The sequence below is a fragment of the Mus caroli genome, chromosome X (genome assembly GCF_900094665.2).
Source record: "Mus caroli chromosome X, CAROLI_EIJ_v1.1, whole genome shotgun sequence".
Lineage (NCBI taxonomy): Eukaryota > Metazoa > Chordata > Mammalia > Rodentia > Muridae > Mus > Mus caroli.
Genome location: NC_034589.1, coordinates 41,203,104 through 41,217,394, shown reverse-complemented (window position 1 = coordinate 41,217,394; position 14,291 = coordinate 41,203,104). Strand labels below are relative to the sequence as shown.

Sequence of the window (14,291 nt, the reverse complement as noted above, 5' to 3'; positions counted from 1 at the left end):
CTGGCTGTCCTGGAACTCACTTTGTAGACCAGGCTGGCCTCAAACTCAGAAATCCGCCTGCCTCTGCCTCCCGAGTGCTGGGATTAAAGGCTCAATAAATAAATACATTTCTGTACTGAACATGTACAAGCTTTCTTTCTTTTTTTATTTTCTGGTTGTTTTCACTAAGCAATATAGTATAACAGCTTCTCACATTGTATTAATGATTATAAGTAATTCAGAGATGGTTTGAAGTATATGTGACAATATGCAAATTCTACACCAGATTCTATAAGGGACTTAAGCATACTGGAATTTTCGTTCCTTCTGGGGATTTGGACTCAAAGCCCCACAGACACTGAGGGATGGCTGTTTACTAAATAGGTTATCTCAGTGTTTACTTATTGCGTGGAAAGATTTGTTGAACTGCTCTCTTTTTGTTAACCAACTTCCCGAGAGCTGTGAATGTCCTCATTGAATAACATTGAAATTGTCGTCTTGAGAACTCTAACAGCTAAGCTGGGTATGGTAGTTTAGGCTTAGTAGTTTGATATCAGCTTGGGCTATGAAGCACAACCCTGCCTCAAAAAGTCTGATAGCCAAAAGTTGTACATAAATATCTGTCGTATTTATGTGTACAGATTTGATTACATTTTTCTTGGTCATAGAACAGTGAACATCATACAGCCCAGGGTATAATTCTCTATTTCTATAATACATTGATATTTAATCATAAACATGTGTTAACTATTCTATTTGTGTGTGTTAACAAATTGTGTTCCTTTAGGCAACTTGTTCCAGCAATGGCGTGTTCCTCTAGAACTCCAGATGGCAAGACAAATGGCTAGCTCTGGTTCATCAGGGGGCAAAATGGATAATTCTGTGTTAGTCCTTATTGTGGGCTTATCAACAATAGGAGCTGGTGCATATGTAAGTAAAAAAGCAGCTTATGTAGAAAAGCTGCCAGACAGCTCCCATTGATCAACTCAGTTCTCTGCTTTAAAACTTTTGCAACTAATTCTGCTTTCTCCTGTAGGAAACGTTCCAAAGGCCTCTTTAAAATGCTTATGGGAGCCTGTGCGGGGATGACTGATATGTATTCTCATGTTGACTGATCTTTGCTCTTTTTACTTGTCTTCTTATTCTTTGCATGAAAACTGCTGTGTTGCTTTAGGCTTGATTAACCCACAAAATTACACTTGTCTCTTGATTGTGATGAAGTAACCTGTAAACAAAGTCAAAATTCACTGCAGCTCCTAAGCACAATATTTGATTTTAATTTGTCAATTTTTAAAAGATTTTTTTCTTAACTTGAGATTGAGAATTTAAATAAACAGCTTTAAAAAAAATACTAAGCATTCCTAAAAGCAAAACTAAATCCCTGGATCCTACATAAAGGCTAAATTATAGAAAAGGGCCTAGTATCTCCAGTTGTAGAATGGCATTTTGGGGAGTAATTGCTTCATACTGTTAGCACAAGTATATCTCCTTAAATGACCTGGTCATCCTAGCTGGTCACAGAAAATTTATTCTGTGGGTGTTTTTTCTTTTAACTTGGCAGAGTGTGCTGAGCGAATTTTCTTTGATGATGCCTACTGACATCCTGATCAAAGAAAGCTGTTTGCTTTGCACACTGAGAACAAAAGGTTGGATGCCACTATAGTCTTAGGTCTTTCTCTGCTGATAATAGTAAAGTTATTTTTGTTCCTCTGGCAATAGATTGGGGGAGGGCATGAAAATTATTTGAATTACCCATATCTTCATACCTTAACCTGACTCCAAAGTGCACAAAAGGAGTAGCTAGCTCCTGCCAGTTGTAAGTTAGATCAGAGCAAGATATAGAAACAATTCTGTTTGATAACACATTTTGACAAGAGAGGCATTCTTCTCCAATCCTGGAGCAGCTTTTAATTTTTTTATTTTTTAGCACAGTAACCAAACTGCTTCTCTGCATTTGCATTAAATGTTCATTCATTAATACTTAGTGCTTTCTCTATTTTTTTTGTCTCCTTCTTGGCCATATGTTTGCCTACAGTTGTGCAGTGTCATCTCCTAGGATCCCCTTCTAGAACACTAGCGTCTGCAGGTGCTTCTGGGAAAGATGGCAGCAGCCTAGTATACTTCTTAATTGTAGGAGCAACAGTGACTGGGGCAGGAATTTATTATGTAAGATGCCTATGCTAAAATATGTTTGGGGATAGGGTGGGTAAGACTATGGTACTAATAATAACTTGGTTCATAGAATATTGTAAAATATTCACAGCATGTGCTTTCTATAGACATTTGCTAAAGGGACATTGTCAGTCACTAGAGAGTCCTCAAATATTTTTCAAACCATTGAAATTATACTAGATCACTCCAAAACCATAAATTTAGAGCCAAATATATCAACCTTTTTTGAAACATCTGTCAAATTTGTGCTTATTTTTATGCTGCTGAAGTTTATTGTGCTTTAGTGCTGCATGTCTAACAAGAAATATTGAATAAGCAAATAAAGGGAACTTGAGTACCATCTACTTTGAATCGTTTTAGCTAAAATGTAATTTTTCTGTTTTGTGCAAGCAATCAACTCAGCTTTTGCTATGAAAAGCATTTTATTAAATGCTTCTGAGGAGGTCCTCAAAGCCATAGAGGTTGGAGTATTTTCTCAAACCACCCACAGTCTACTTCAAACTAAATCCACTTGGCAGTGTCCCTTTTGTTACCTCTAATTTGGTCAAACAAGTGGCTGAAGCATTCGTGTAGGGTGATGTCTTGAATACCTCTTATTGATTCAGATTCTACCTTCTGAGCCTTAATGTTTCCATTTCATGTTTTTCCTATCTCTTCTACCCCATTTATTTAAAAATAATTTTAAAGTGTTTGCATTAGATATGTTAATAATGATTTGAATCTGTTAAAGCCCTGGTTTGTGTTGCTGGCCAGAGTTAGATGGCCCCAACAGAGTTAACCATGCAGAAACTCTTGATGCCAAACTATAAGATGGGCCAGCCACTGATGCTTTCTCCTGCCTAGAAATATCGAGAAACACAATTTTCTCTCAAGTCATTCAGTTAAATGCTTCATTGCCCTCTGTGTTTATCCAAACACTGGTTGTAATATACCTACTATAATGGCTCCAGGTTAAATGATAAGCTTTTGTCTACATTTATCAAACTAGTCTGTCTACTTGTGTTTCAGGTTTTAAATAGTTGAAAACCTGCTTTCAAGTGGCTTCATTTTTTTTCTCCGAAATTCATATTAGTCATAGGAGAAACTTAGTTTAAAATCAGTGCCCAGATTTGGTGAGATTTTTATAGCTGCAGATTATGTAAGGTTCAGGGCTGATGAGATGGTCAGTGGGTAAAGTGCCTGTGGCCATGCCTGACACCTGAGTTCCTAGGATGATGGAGAGTAAGAAACACAATTCTGTAATGTTGTCCTCTTACCTCCAGGTACACACTGGCATTCATATGTGAGTGTACACATGCAAACATACAAAGAAATGCAATAAAAATCATGTAGTGCTTATATTTGTTTCTCAGACTGTCATAGCCAAATACCACAAAATGGTTTGGCCTACAGGCATTAATTTTTCAGTTCTGAAAGCTGGAAAATCAGACAAGGTTAAATTTCTCATGAAGGCTTTCTTCATGGTGTGTATGTAGCCAACCATCCACATTACTCTTTCCTCACATGGGGTCAGAGCATGTTAAAAGTGAATTAGTGCTGATGTCTCTTCCTCTTTTTTGTAAAAGCTCTATCCAACCTGTCACTATTCCTGTTACTGGATACTGTCATTTTGGCAGTTAGAGCTTCAGCATATGATTTGAATCCCTTCCACAACTTTTTTCATTTGAAAAAATGTTTTTAATTTGACTATAATCCTTCAACAATTACTATATTATGTGTTCTTTATCCTCCTGGCCCTCTGTCCCATTGGCTTTGAAAAACACTTTCCCAGGATGTGTAGTAAGAAATGCAGTTTAGGGGGTTACAGAGATAGGTCATCAGTTAAGACATTGACTGTTCTTCTAGAAGACCCAGATTCAATTCCCAGCACCCACATAGCAGCTCAAAATTGTCTGGACCTCACACCCTCATATACACATTGGAGGCAAAATACCAATACACTTGAAATAGAAATAAATAAAAAAGAATTGCAGTTGATCTTGCCACCCATTTGTTTAGAAATGTCTAAACAATTGTCTCTACTAATATTTTTCATAAATTTGTAGTATTTCTTAACCAGCATATATTTGCCTCCCTTATTGGAAATCTGTGTAAACTAGAAATACAGAAACCCTTTGAGGAATAGAATTTGTTACTTAGTGTATATGTAAACTAACTTTGATTTTAGAACATCTAACCTTAATTTAGTCCTTTGCCACCAAGCCTTCCCTACACCACTCTTTACATGTGCGAAAGTATCAGGAAGTGTAGAGTGGCTTAGACCATTGGGATGACCCTCTCAATATGAGCATAGCCCCAGCCTGTTTCCTCTTTACTCCTCTTGATAAGATGAAACCATCTGTTTTACTAACCTCTCAGGGGTTAGGTTCCCTATTTTCAGCATGTCACCCAATGAGCTGCTCTGTAAAGTGGTCATAGAAAGTCTTTTTTTTTTTCTTTATTAATTTATTTTTGTAAGGTATTAGGGATCAAAACCAGGGCCTTGTGCTAAACATTCTACCACTGAGCCACATCCCCAACTTTTCTTAAAGAGTGTATTTTATGATATTTGTTCTAATTGTCCTTATTTCTGCATTTAGTCTGAAATTTCATTTGAGATATGGTCACTTAAATTTTAACTTGTTGACCACTTGAGATACAAAAGAAGAAAAAATTGTGATTAGAAGACATCTTTGGGCTTCGTTAGTAGATCTCTTGCCTAGCATATATGAAGCCCTAGGTTTGGTCTCCAGAAGTGCATCATTCAGACAGACACTGGTGAATGTCTGTATCCTGGGATGTGAGAGGTGGAGGCAGTTGACGATGATTGATCCTCAACTACATGAGGCCTCATCAAAGAGAATCATACTTCTTATATTTTAGTTAATTAATTAGTTCTGCTTGGCTGTGGTGGCTCATGTCTTTAATCCCAGCACTTGAGAGGCAGAGGCAAGAGAATCTCTTGTGTTCGAGGGCACCCTGGTCTACAGAAGGAGCTCCAGAACATCCATGGCTACACAGAGAAACCCAGTCTCAAAAACCATAGTCCTCATCCATTTATAGCTCTGGCTATGCTACGATTCATAGAGACCAGTCTTAGCTCCTTGCCAAATGTTGGAATTAAAGGCACAGCCCTTTATTTATTTATTTATTTATTTATTTATTTATTTATTTATAGCTCCTTGCCAAATGTTGGAATTAAAGGCACAGCCCTTTATTTATTTATTTATTTATTTATTTAACTTGTTGAGTCAGGATCTCTGTGTGTAGCCTTGGCTTTCCTGGGACTCGATCTGTAGACCAGGCTGGCTTTGAGCTCAGATGTCCCTGCCTTTGCATTCCAAGTGCTGGGATTAAAGACATGTGCTGCCACTACCAGATCCCATTTTTTTTAATGAATAAATTAGTGAATGAATGAATTTACTTTTGAGATTAAGGGCTCACTGTGTAGTCTTACTAGCTTAGAACTCCTGTAGACCAGACTGGCCTCCACCTCACAGAAATCCGTATGCCTCTGCCACCCAAGTGCTGGAATTAAAGATGTTATTACTTTTTTTGAAAAATTTTAATTAGGACTAGGGAATATAGCCTGATATGCATAAGGCCATAGGTAGTCTCCAGCTTCTAAATATTTTTAAACTAAGTTAAAAGTCACTAATAAATCCTGCTACTACATGTTATAAACATAAACAATAGATACTAGTCATACTAAAATAGCCTTCCTCAATTTGAAAGTATAGGCGAAAGAGTATGCTTGAAATAATTTAGTGAAGATGGTGTTTAACCCTTGATAATTCTTAATTTGTTGTGTTTCTAAGTGAGATGTCTACTCCCTTAGTTTAGGAAAAGTAAAAGCTATTACTGGAAAGATGACTTACATTTTAAAGATATAAGCACATATCCCAATCCCTGGCAAAATCTTAAACATCTACCATGAAGATATATTTCCTGGTTTCTACCTATGCCCATGTAGGATGATTTTCCAACTAGCACCCTGCATAGTCCAAAAGCCCTTTCTATGCTTTAGCCATTTCTATACTTACTAACATTACATTTCCTTTAGTTCTCCTTTTCTGAATTCAGTATCAAGAGAGTTTCTTACTGAGAGTCTCAGAAAACCTGATGTATTTTGATCTGCTTTCAAGTATTCTTATGTGTACACCAAATCGTTTTATTTCTTGACAAAAGAGTTTTGGGCTGGGGTTTAAGTTCAGTGGTAGAGTGCTTGATTAGTATGCATGAAGCTCTGGGTTCCGTCCCTAGCACTGAAAAAGTAAGCTTGGCCATAGTGCTTTTTGCATAAAGGAACTACCTTCAATGTAGACGAAAGCTTCTCATTTAATTGAAATGATATTAGCTTATGGTATGAGCTAGGTGTGTCAGGAAATAAACTTTCTCCATGTTTGGGTCTACAGGCCTACAAGACTATAAAAGAAGACCAAAAAAGATACAATGAAAGAGTGATGGGATTAGGACTGTCCCCAGAAGAGAAACAGAGAAGAGCCATTGCCTCCGGTAAGGACTCCCCTGTCTCTTCTGTGTAGGTTGAGATGAAATAAGGGAAAGTGATTAAGGCTGAGATATTAATCTCGTTGAGGTGAGTGAAGAGCATGAGAGTATGTTTCTAGAAACTATGGTTTTACCGCACAACAGGGAGCAATTGCCTAAAGTATTTGCTTGGCATTTTAGACTAGAGAGGAAAAGTAATTATTGTGGGTACCTGTCCATTTTTTCCATGTTGGATTTCTCTTTTTTTTTAATTGTTTTGTTTATTTGTTTGTTTGTTTATAAATGTTACCCACCTTCTTGGTTCCCCCCTCCAAGTGTTCTTTTTTTTTTATATAAAGATTTATTTATTTTTTATATATAAGTACACTGCAGCTGTCTTCAGACACTCCAGAAGAGGGCGCCAGATCTCGTTACGGATGGTTGTGAGCCACCATGTGGTTGCTGGGATTTGAACCTCGGACCTTTGGAAGAGCAGTCGGGTGCTCTTACCCACTGAGCCATCTCACCAGCCCCCCTCCAAGTGTTCTTTACCCCATTTCCTCTCCCCTTTGCCTCTGAAAGGATGCTTTCCTCCCAACCTCACCCCTCACATTCTCCTTCCCTGGAGCATCATCAATCTCTACAGGATTAGGTACATCCTCTCCCACTGAGGCCAGACCAGGCAGCCCTCTGCTACATATGTGCTGGGGTCACAAACCAGCCTATGTATGCTCCTTGGTTTTTGGCTTAGTCTCTGTGAGCTCTGAGGGATCCAGGTTAGATGACACTGTTGTTCTTCCTATGGGGTTGCCAGCCCTTTCAGCTCCTTCAGACCATCCCCTAAAGCTTCCATAGGAGTCCCCAAGCTCCATCCAATGTTTGGCTGTGGGTATCTGCATCTGTCTCAGTCAGCTGTTGGTAGAGCCTCTCAGAGGCCAGCCATGCTAGGCTCCTGTCTGCAAGCACAACATGGCATCTGGAGTTTTGTGCCTGCCCATGGGATGAATCCCAAGTTGTGCTGGTCACTGGATGGCCTTTCCTTCGGTCTCTGCTCCATTTTTGTCTCTGCATTTCTTTTGGACATGAACAATTCTGGGTCAAAATTTTTGAATGTGGGCTGATAAAAGTATGGGGGAAAAAACTACTGGAAAAGATAAGAAAGCCATTTTTCCAATGACTAATTTTTTCAGTCACATTAATTCCCTTGAATCTGGAGTCTTGAGTTGTTATAAATGTGTTTTCCTGCAGCACAAACCTCTAGCCTTCTGTTTGATTCACTTGGATTTTCTTTTTTTTTTTTTTTTAAAATTTTTTTTTTTTTTTTTTTTAAAGATTTATTTATTTATTATATGTAAGTACACTGTAGCTGTCTTCAGACATTCCAGAAGAGGGCGCCAGATCTCGTTGCGGATGGTTGTGAGCCACCATGTGGTTGCTGGGATTTGAACTCTGGACCTTTGGAAGAGCAGTCGGGTGCTCTTACCCACTGAGCCATCTCACCAGCCCTCACTTGGATTTTCAAAGAGGAATATTTTAATCCTTTAATTAGACCTATAATCTGGGTAGGCGGTTTGTATTGCTTTTTTCAATAATACCTCCTTCTTCATGAACATTGTATAATAATCCCCAGTTGACCTCCTAGGTGTTTCCCCTTTATTGGTAACAAAAGGTGCAACTGAACTTGATATTTTTTTCTTGGTGGTCAGTAGAAAACCAATAAGGGGCTGGAGAGATGGCTCAGCAGTTAAGAGCACTGGTTGCAAGTTCAAAGCCAGTATGGGCTCCATAGTGTCAAGAAAAAAAGCAATGTGGGGCTGGAAAGATGGCTCAGCAGTTAAGAGCACTGACTGCCCTTCTGAAAGTCCTGAGTTCAAATCCCAGCAACCACATGGTGGCTCACCACCATCCATAATCAGATGCTGCCCTCTTCTGGGGTGTCTGATGACAGCTACACTGTACTTATAATAAATGAAATCTTTGGGCTGGAGTGAGCAGGCTAGAAGGAGCAGACCGGAGCGAGCTGGGATAGAGCAAGAAGAAAAAGTGTCTTGACAACAGCTACAGTGCACTTACATATAATAAATAAATAAATCTTAAAAAAAAACCAATAAGGGCAGAGGCCTTTTAATCTATGTTTTCTAAAATATTTGAGAAATAAGTAGCGGGTGTGGTGATTTATATTTTTAATCCCACCATATGGGAAGATGAGGCCAGCCTGGGCTACATAGTGAAACCCTATCTTAAGGGTAGTAATAAGGAAAAGACTAATATTTAAGGTAGGCCCTAGAGCCAGTATAGACCTAATGAGTGAAAGACATTGCAGCGCATTCATCCTCTTAAAATGTTTTTGCTACTGGTAAAATGAAAGGAATACTTGCTTTTGCCCTTCCACTGTAATGTTATGAAGATTGGGGTCTTTTTCCGTGTCTTCTTTTTTTTTTTTTTTTTTTTTTTTTTTTTTTTTCATTTTTGGTTGATGAGTCCAGCACTTTAGACCTGATAGTCCAGCTTTCTACCATTGAGTTATAACTTTTTTTATTTTTTTATTTATTTATTTTTGTTTTTTTGAGACAGGGTTTCTCTGTATAGCCCTGGCTGTCCNCTTTTTTTATTTTTTTATTTATTTATTTTTGTTTTTTTGAGACAGGGTTTCTCTGTATAGCCCTGGCTGTCCTGGAACTCACTTTGTAGACCAGGCTGGGCTCGAACTCAGAAATCCGCCTGCCTCTGCCTCCCGAGTGCTGGGACTAAAGGCGTGCGCCACCACGTCCGGCTGAGTTATAACTTTTTTTAAAGATTTATTTATTTATTATATGTAAGTACACTGTAGCTGTCTTCAGACACACCAGAAGAAGGAGTCAGATCTCATTAAGGATGGTTGTGAGCCACCATGTGGTTGCTGGGATTTGAGCTCAGGACCTTTGGAAGAGCAGTCAGTGCTCTTAACCGCTGAGCCATTCCGCCAGCCCCCACTGAGTTATAACTTTATCTCGATAAGTTTTTGATTAGTATAGGCGTGCTGGTTTATTTTATGGAAAGGACTGAGAGGAATGTTGGGTGGCTTTTTGAAATAGTGCCAAGGAGTCATCAGAGCCTTTTAGAAGACTTACTCTGTTTGTTCTGTCTTTTACAGCTACAGAGGGAGGCTCAGTTCCTCAGATCAGGGCACCAAGTCACGTCCCTTTCCTGCTGATTGGTGGAGGGACTGCTGCTTTTGCAGCAGCCAGATCCATCCGGGCTCGGGATCCTGGGGCCAGGGTAAGGTGCATGTTATCTTGCTTGGCATGGAGGGGATAGTGTGCAAGTACTTAGCCAGTGTGATGTTTTGACATTTTCCTTTTAAATTACTCAGCTCTGATAAGTATCATTTTGTGTCTACAGGTCCTGATTGTATCTGAAGACCCTGAACTGCCATACATGCGACCTCCTCTTTCAAAAGAATTGTGGTTTTCAGATGATCCAAATGTCACAAAGACACTGCAATTCAGACAGTGGAATGGAAAAGAGAGAAGGTACGTTTCTGTAGGTAAAATGGGCCTGACCATCTTCAGCTGAGCATGGGGAGCAGGTTAGGATTTTGTCACTGACCATGGATGATAAATTGGAAGGCTGTACATGGGAGTCTGCTATTGTGCATGCTTGATCAAGCTCAGAGGCAAGAGACCACAAAGAACATTCTAATGTCTGTTCCCCAAACTACTAACAGTAGTTTAATGCTGGACTGTTACGTATTAGGGTTCCTATTTCTAGGACCTTTAGGTTAGATTTTTTTTTCTGTTAGAGATTAGCTTAGTTGGTGTTGTCAGTTCTTTTTTTTTTTTTTAAGATTTATTTCTTTATTATATGTAAGTACACTGTCGCTGTCTTCAAACACTCCAGAAGAGGGAGGCAGATCTCGTTAAAGATGGTTGTGAGCCACCATGTGGTTGCTGGGATTTGAACTCCGGACCTTTGGAAGAGCAGTCGGGTGCTCTTACCCACTGAGCCATCTCACCAGCCCGGTGTTGTCAGTTCTTTATAAATAGCTAGGCATGTCACATATAAGCAAGTGAAGCTAATTTCTGGCACCCTTACATATTTTGGGCATGTATATGTGTAGCAGGAATGGCAGGGCTACCTCGATGTAAACGCTGGGGGCCGTGCAGCTGCAGAAGCTTCTCCTGCAGGAGGACCTAGTTGAGGACTGCCTGAGAGCAAGGATGGCTGGTGCAAATAATGCTAGCCAATCGGGAACTGCCGTTTAAAATAGCTACTTTCTTGGGAGCAATGGGGACATGGGTGGAGGGTATTAAAGGAGCTCGCAGCAGTGCTCAGATGTATGTGTTAATATGCATACATGTCTCTCTCTATATATATGTGTGTGGAAACCAGAGGTTAACTTTTGGTGTCATTCATCAAGTGCCAGCTACCATTTTTTTGTTTGTTTGTTTTGAGACAGGGTCTGTCACTGGTCTGGGACTCAACTAAATAGGTTAGGCTGTGTAGCCAATGAGCACCAAGGATTTTCCTGTCCTTGCTTCCACAGTGTTGGGCCTAGAGGTGCATGTCACCATGCTTGCTTCTGTATGTGGGTTCTGAGGCTAAAACTTAGTCTTTCTGCCTCTCCAGCAAGCACTAACTGAGCTGTCTCCCTAGTCCATTAATGGCACTTTGTTTGACACTCTGACCAGCATTCACAATTGTGGGGGTAAAGTGGGATGACCATAATGAAGAGCCTCATTATCAGAATGTATGCACAAATGACACTTGGAGCTCGCCGGGTATGATGGTGCATGCCTGAAACCCCAGCACTGAGAGGATGAGGCAAGGCAATCAGGAGTTCAAGACTAACCTCTGAGTACCAAGGGTAACAGCCTCTGTCTCAGAGACACAAAACAAGCAAACAAACCCCCCAAGTCTCGGAGCTGTGGGTCCAGAAGCTTTGTTCTTTTAACTGACTCCGTAGGTCTCAATTCCAACACTGTTCTTGGGCACTGCTGCTTTGCTCTCTGATGTAGAACTACAGTTTTACAAGCCTGTGCCAGAGACATGGGTCTGCATTTTAGAGCACTTTTTGCTTTTGCAGAGGAACCATGTTCGATTTCCAGCAGTCACAAGGTGGTTTCGCAACCATCTGTAACTCCAGTTCAAGGGGATAGGACACCCTTCCCTGACACTTAGAAACAGACAGGCATGCAGGAAAAAGCATCCACAAACATAGATAAATGTAAAAAAAAATTAAACACCAAGATGTGTTTGTTTGCCTCCCTCATCTTTACTATCATGTTCCATTTTCAAGCAGACCACAGACTTTCAGCTAAGTTATTTCTGTTTAATATATCATAATTATTTACTTAGTTTTTTTAAATTTGTATTCTCACTTTGTTGCCCTGGCTAGCCCCAAAACTGGGTTCAAGCAATATTCTTGATTCTTCCTGAGTAGTCAAGACTAGATACATGCCAATGCACCAACCTAATTGTTTCAGTCATCTAGGAGCAAGATCTTGCTAGATCAAGCACCTAATTGCTCGAGTCATCTAGGAGCAAGATCTTGCTCCGCTGACGAGCAGCACCATTCTGAAAAATTGATGGGGGTCGATACATGAATCCCAGGTCCTTGAATGTCCTTGTTCTTAGTTTGAAATGGTTCTATATCTAGAGCTTAGTTTCATGCTTCTGTAGCATTGATTGCTATTTGAGGCAACATAATTTTTCTGGAGGTAAGGGCTGCCCTGTGTAGCACACATCCTTCTTTCAAGATACCAGATAAGAGTAGCGTCCCCTTTTAAGTTGCAATCCAAAATGTCTCCCGAAATTGCCAAATGTCTTTGGGGCTAAAGTACTCAATTGAGAATCATTGACCTATACTACTTCTCAGTAAGCCAATCAGTACCAAGCTCTAGTGGCTAGAGACTTACTCTGAAAAAATGTGCCTGAGTTGATTTTTCTTAATTGGCATCATTTTACTAAAGCTATAGGGGGAACCTATGGCAGTTCCAGATGCTTGCTTATCATTTTCTCCTCTTTCCCATACAGCATATATTTCCAGCCACCTTCTTTCTATGTCTCTGCTCAGGACCTGCCTAATATTGAGAACGGTGGTGTGGCTGTCCTTACCGGGAAAAAGGTGAGCTCGTAGGCTGCTTTCTCTTTGGGGCTCAACGTAGTTACCAACCAGCATGTAGTCTGCTTTCCCATTTCAATTCATGTTTTCTCTCCCATGTAGTTACCAACCAGCAAGAACAGTAGTCTGCTTTTTCATTTCAACTCCTGTTTCCTCTCCCATTGTAGTTCATCAAGGAAAAGCCAAAGCATTTTAAGATTAAGACTCTTTAGTGTGTCTGTCTAGGGAAAACCCATACCCGAGCCTAGAGTTTGAAGTTACCTAAGCTTTGCCAGGGAAAGTCCCACTGTCAGATACTAGAATTCTATAAGCTCTTGCCACTTTTTTGGTGCTTCTGCATTTTCCTCCTTCCTATTGTTTTCTTTACCTTTCTCCCCTATTGTTTTTTTTTTGGTTTTTTTTGGTTTTTCAAGCCAGGGTTTCTCTGTGTAGCCCTGGCTGTCCTGGAACTCACTCTGTAGACCAGGCTGGCCTCGAACTCAGAAATCCGCCTGCCTCTGCCTCTGCCTCCTGAATGCTGGGATTAAAGGCATGCGCCACTACGCTCAGCTTTCTCTCCTATTGTTGATGACAAGAGTTTAAGCCAAATTTGCAGCATAATGCAACACTTCAGTCAAAACACAGCATGGAAACTGCTGTCAGACTTTACCAAGGTGCTTGCCTAAGTAAGGAGAGCAGTTATTGAGGATGCTTGTGGGGTCTCAGGAAGGCTTTGTCTTGTTTTATTTGTTGTGTTGGCCTTTAGTTTTGTTACTGGGAAACAGTAGACTATGTTTGTAAGCTAATGTCAGTGTTTCAATGGAGGGGATGGTAGGAAGGGGATGGAAAGCATAGAACGAAAGATTCACCTGTAACCACTTCTTCTATAACAGAGCTGCAGAATGTGGTTAAGCTGGTAGTGAGACATCATGTTAAATGGCTCTGCTGGGAAACACAGGATCCCGGCTCCCTAAGGGAGACCAGAAACAAGCAGGAACACAGACAGACAATCACATCGCAGAAATGTCTAGGAGTTGTGTATGCTGGGAGCGAGTAGGAGGAAGAGTGTGCAGTAATGCATGCAAGGAAAGCTTCCTGGAGAAAAATCTGATAGACCTAAAATCTTACTAAAACATGCCTTTTAGATTTATTTATTTTATTTTGTGTCTATGAGTGTCTGCCTGTATGTATGTATGTATGTATGCATGTATGTATGCATACCATGTGTGTGTCTGGTGCCCACGAAAGTTAGAAGAGGAATCTTGGATCCCCTGGAGCTAGAGTTGTAAATGGTTATGGGCCATCATGTGGGTTCTGGGAACTGAACTGAGGTCCTCAGCAAGAACAAAATTGTCTGTTTCTTGGTGTGTGGATATGGTGTGTGGGGGTATAAGGAGGAAGGTGTCACGTGTCCCACTCTATTACTCTGCCTGATATATTCCTTTTGAACAGGGTCTCTTAGTGAACCTGAGGCTAGGTTGGTGGCCAGCAAGCTACAGTTATCCTCCTGTCTCTGTTTCTTCTCAATGCTGGGTTTACAGATTTATACACTGTTATGCCTGGCTTTTTTTTTCTCTCTCTCTCCTCCATT

At 40.3% G+C, this 14,291-nt stretch overlaps 1 protein-coding gene across 2 annotated transcripts in view; it reads left to right on the top strand.

The window, feature by feature from the left end:
• The window catches only part of Aifm1 (apoptosis inducing factor mitochondria associated 1), a 40,051-nt gene that overhangs the window by 7,208 nt on the left and 18,552 nt on the right, over window positions 1-14,291 (top strand). The window contains exons 2-6 of one of the 2 annotated variants that reach the window (XM_021153017.1): window positions 767-909; window positions 6,546-6,645; window positions 9,752-9,876; window positions 10,000-10,130; window positions 12,634-12,724. In XM_021153017.1, coding sequence (XP_021008676.1) covers window positions 767-909; window positions 6,546-6,645; window positions 9,752-9,876; window positions 10,000-10,130; window positions 12,634-12,724 — 590 coding nt within the window. Of the gene's footprint in view, window positions 1-766; window positions 910-2,014; window positions 2,146-6,545; window positions 6,646-9,751; window positions 9,877-9,999; window positions 10,131-12,633; window positions 12,725-14,291 lie in introns of both variants that reach the window. The other variant, XM_029473282.1, reaches the window with a different exon arrangement.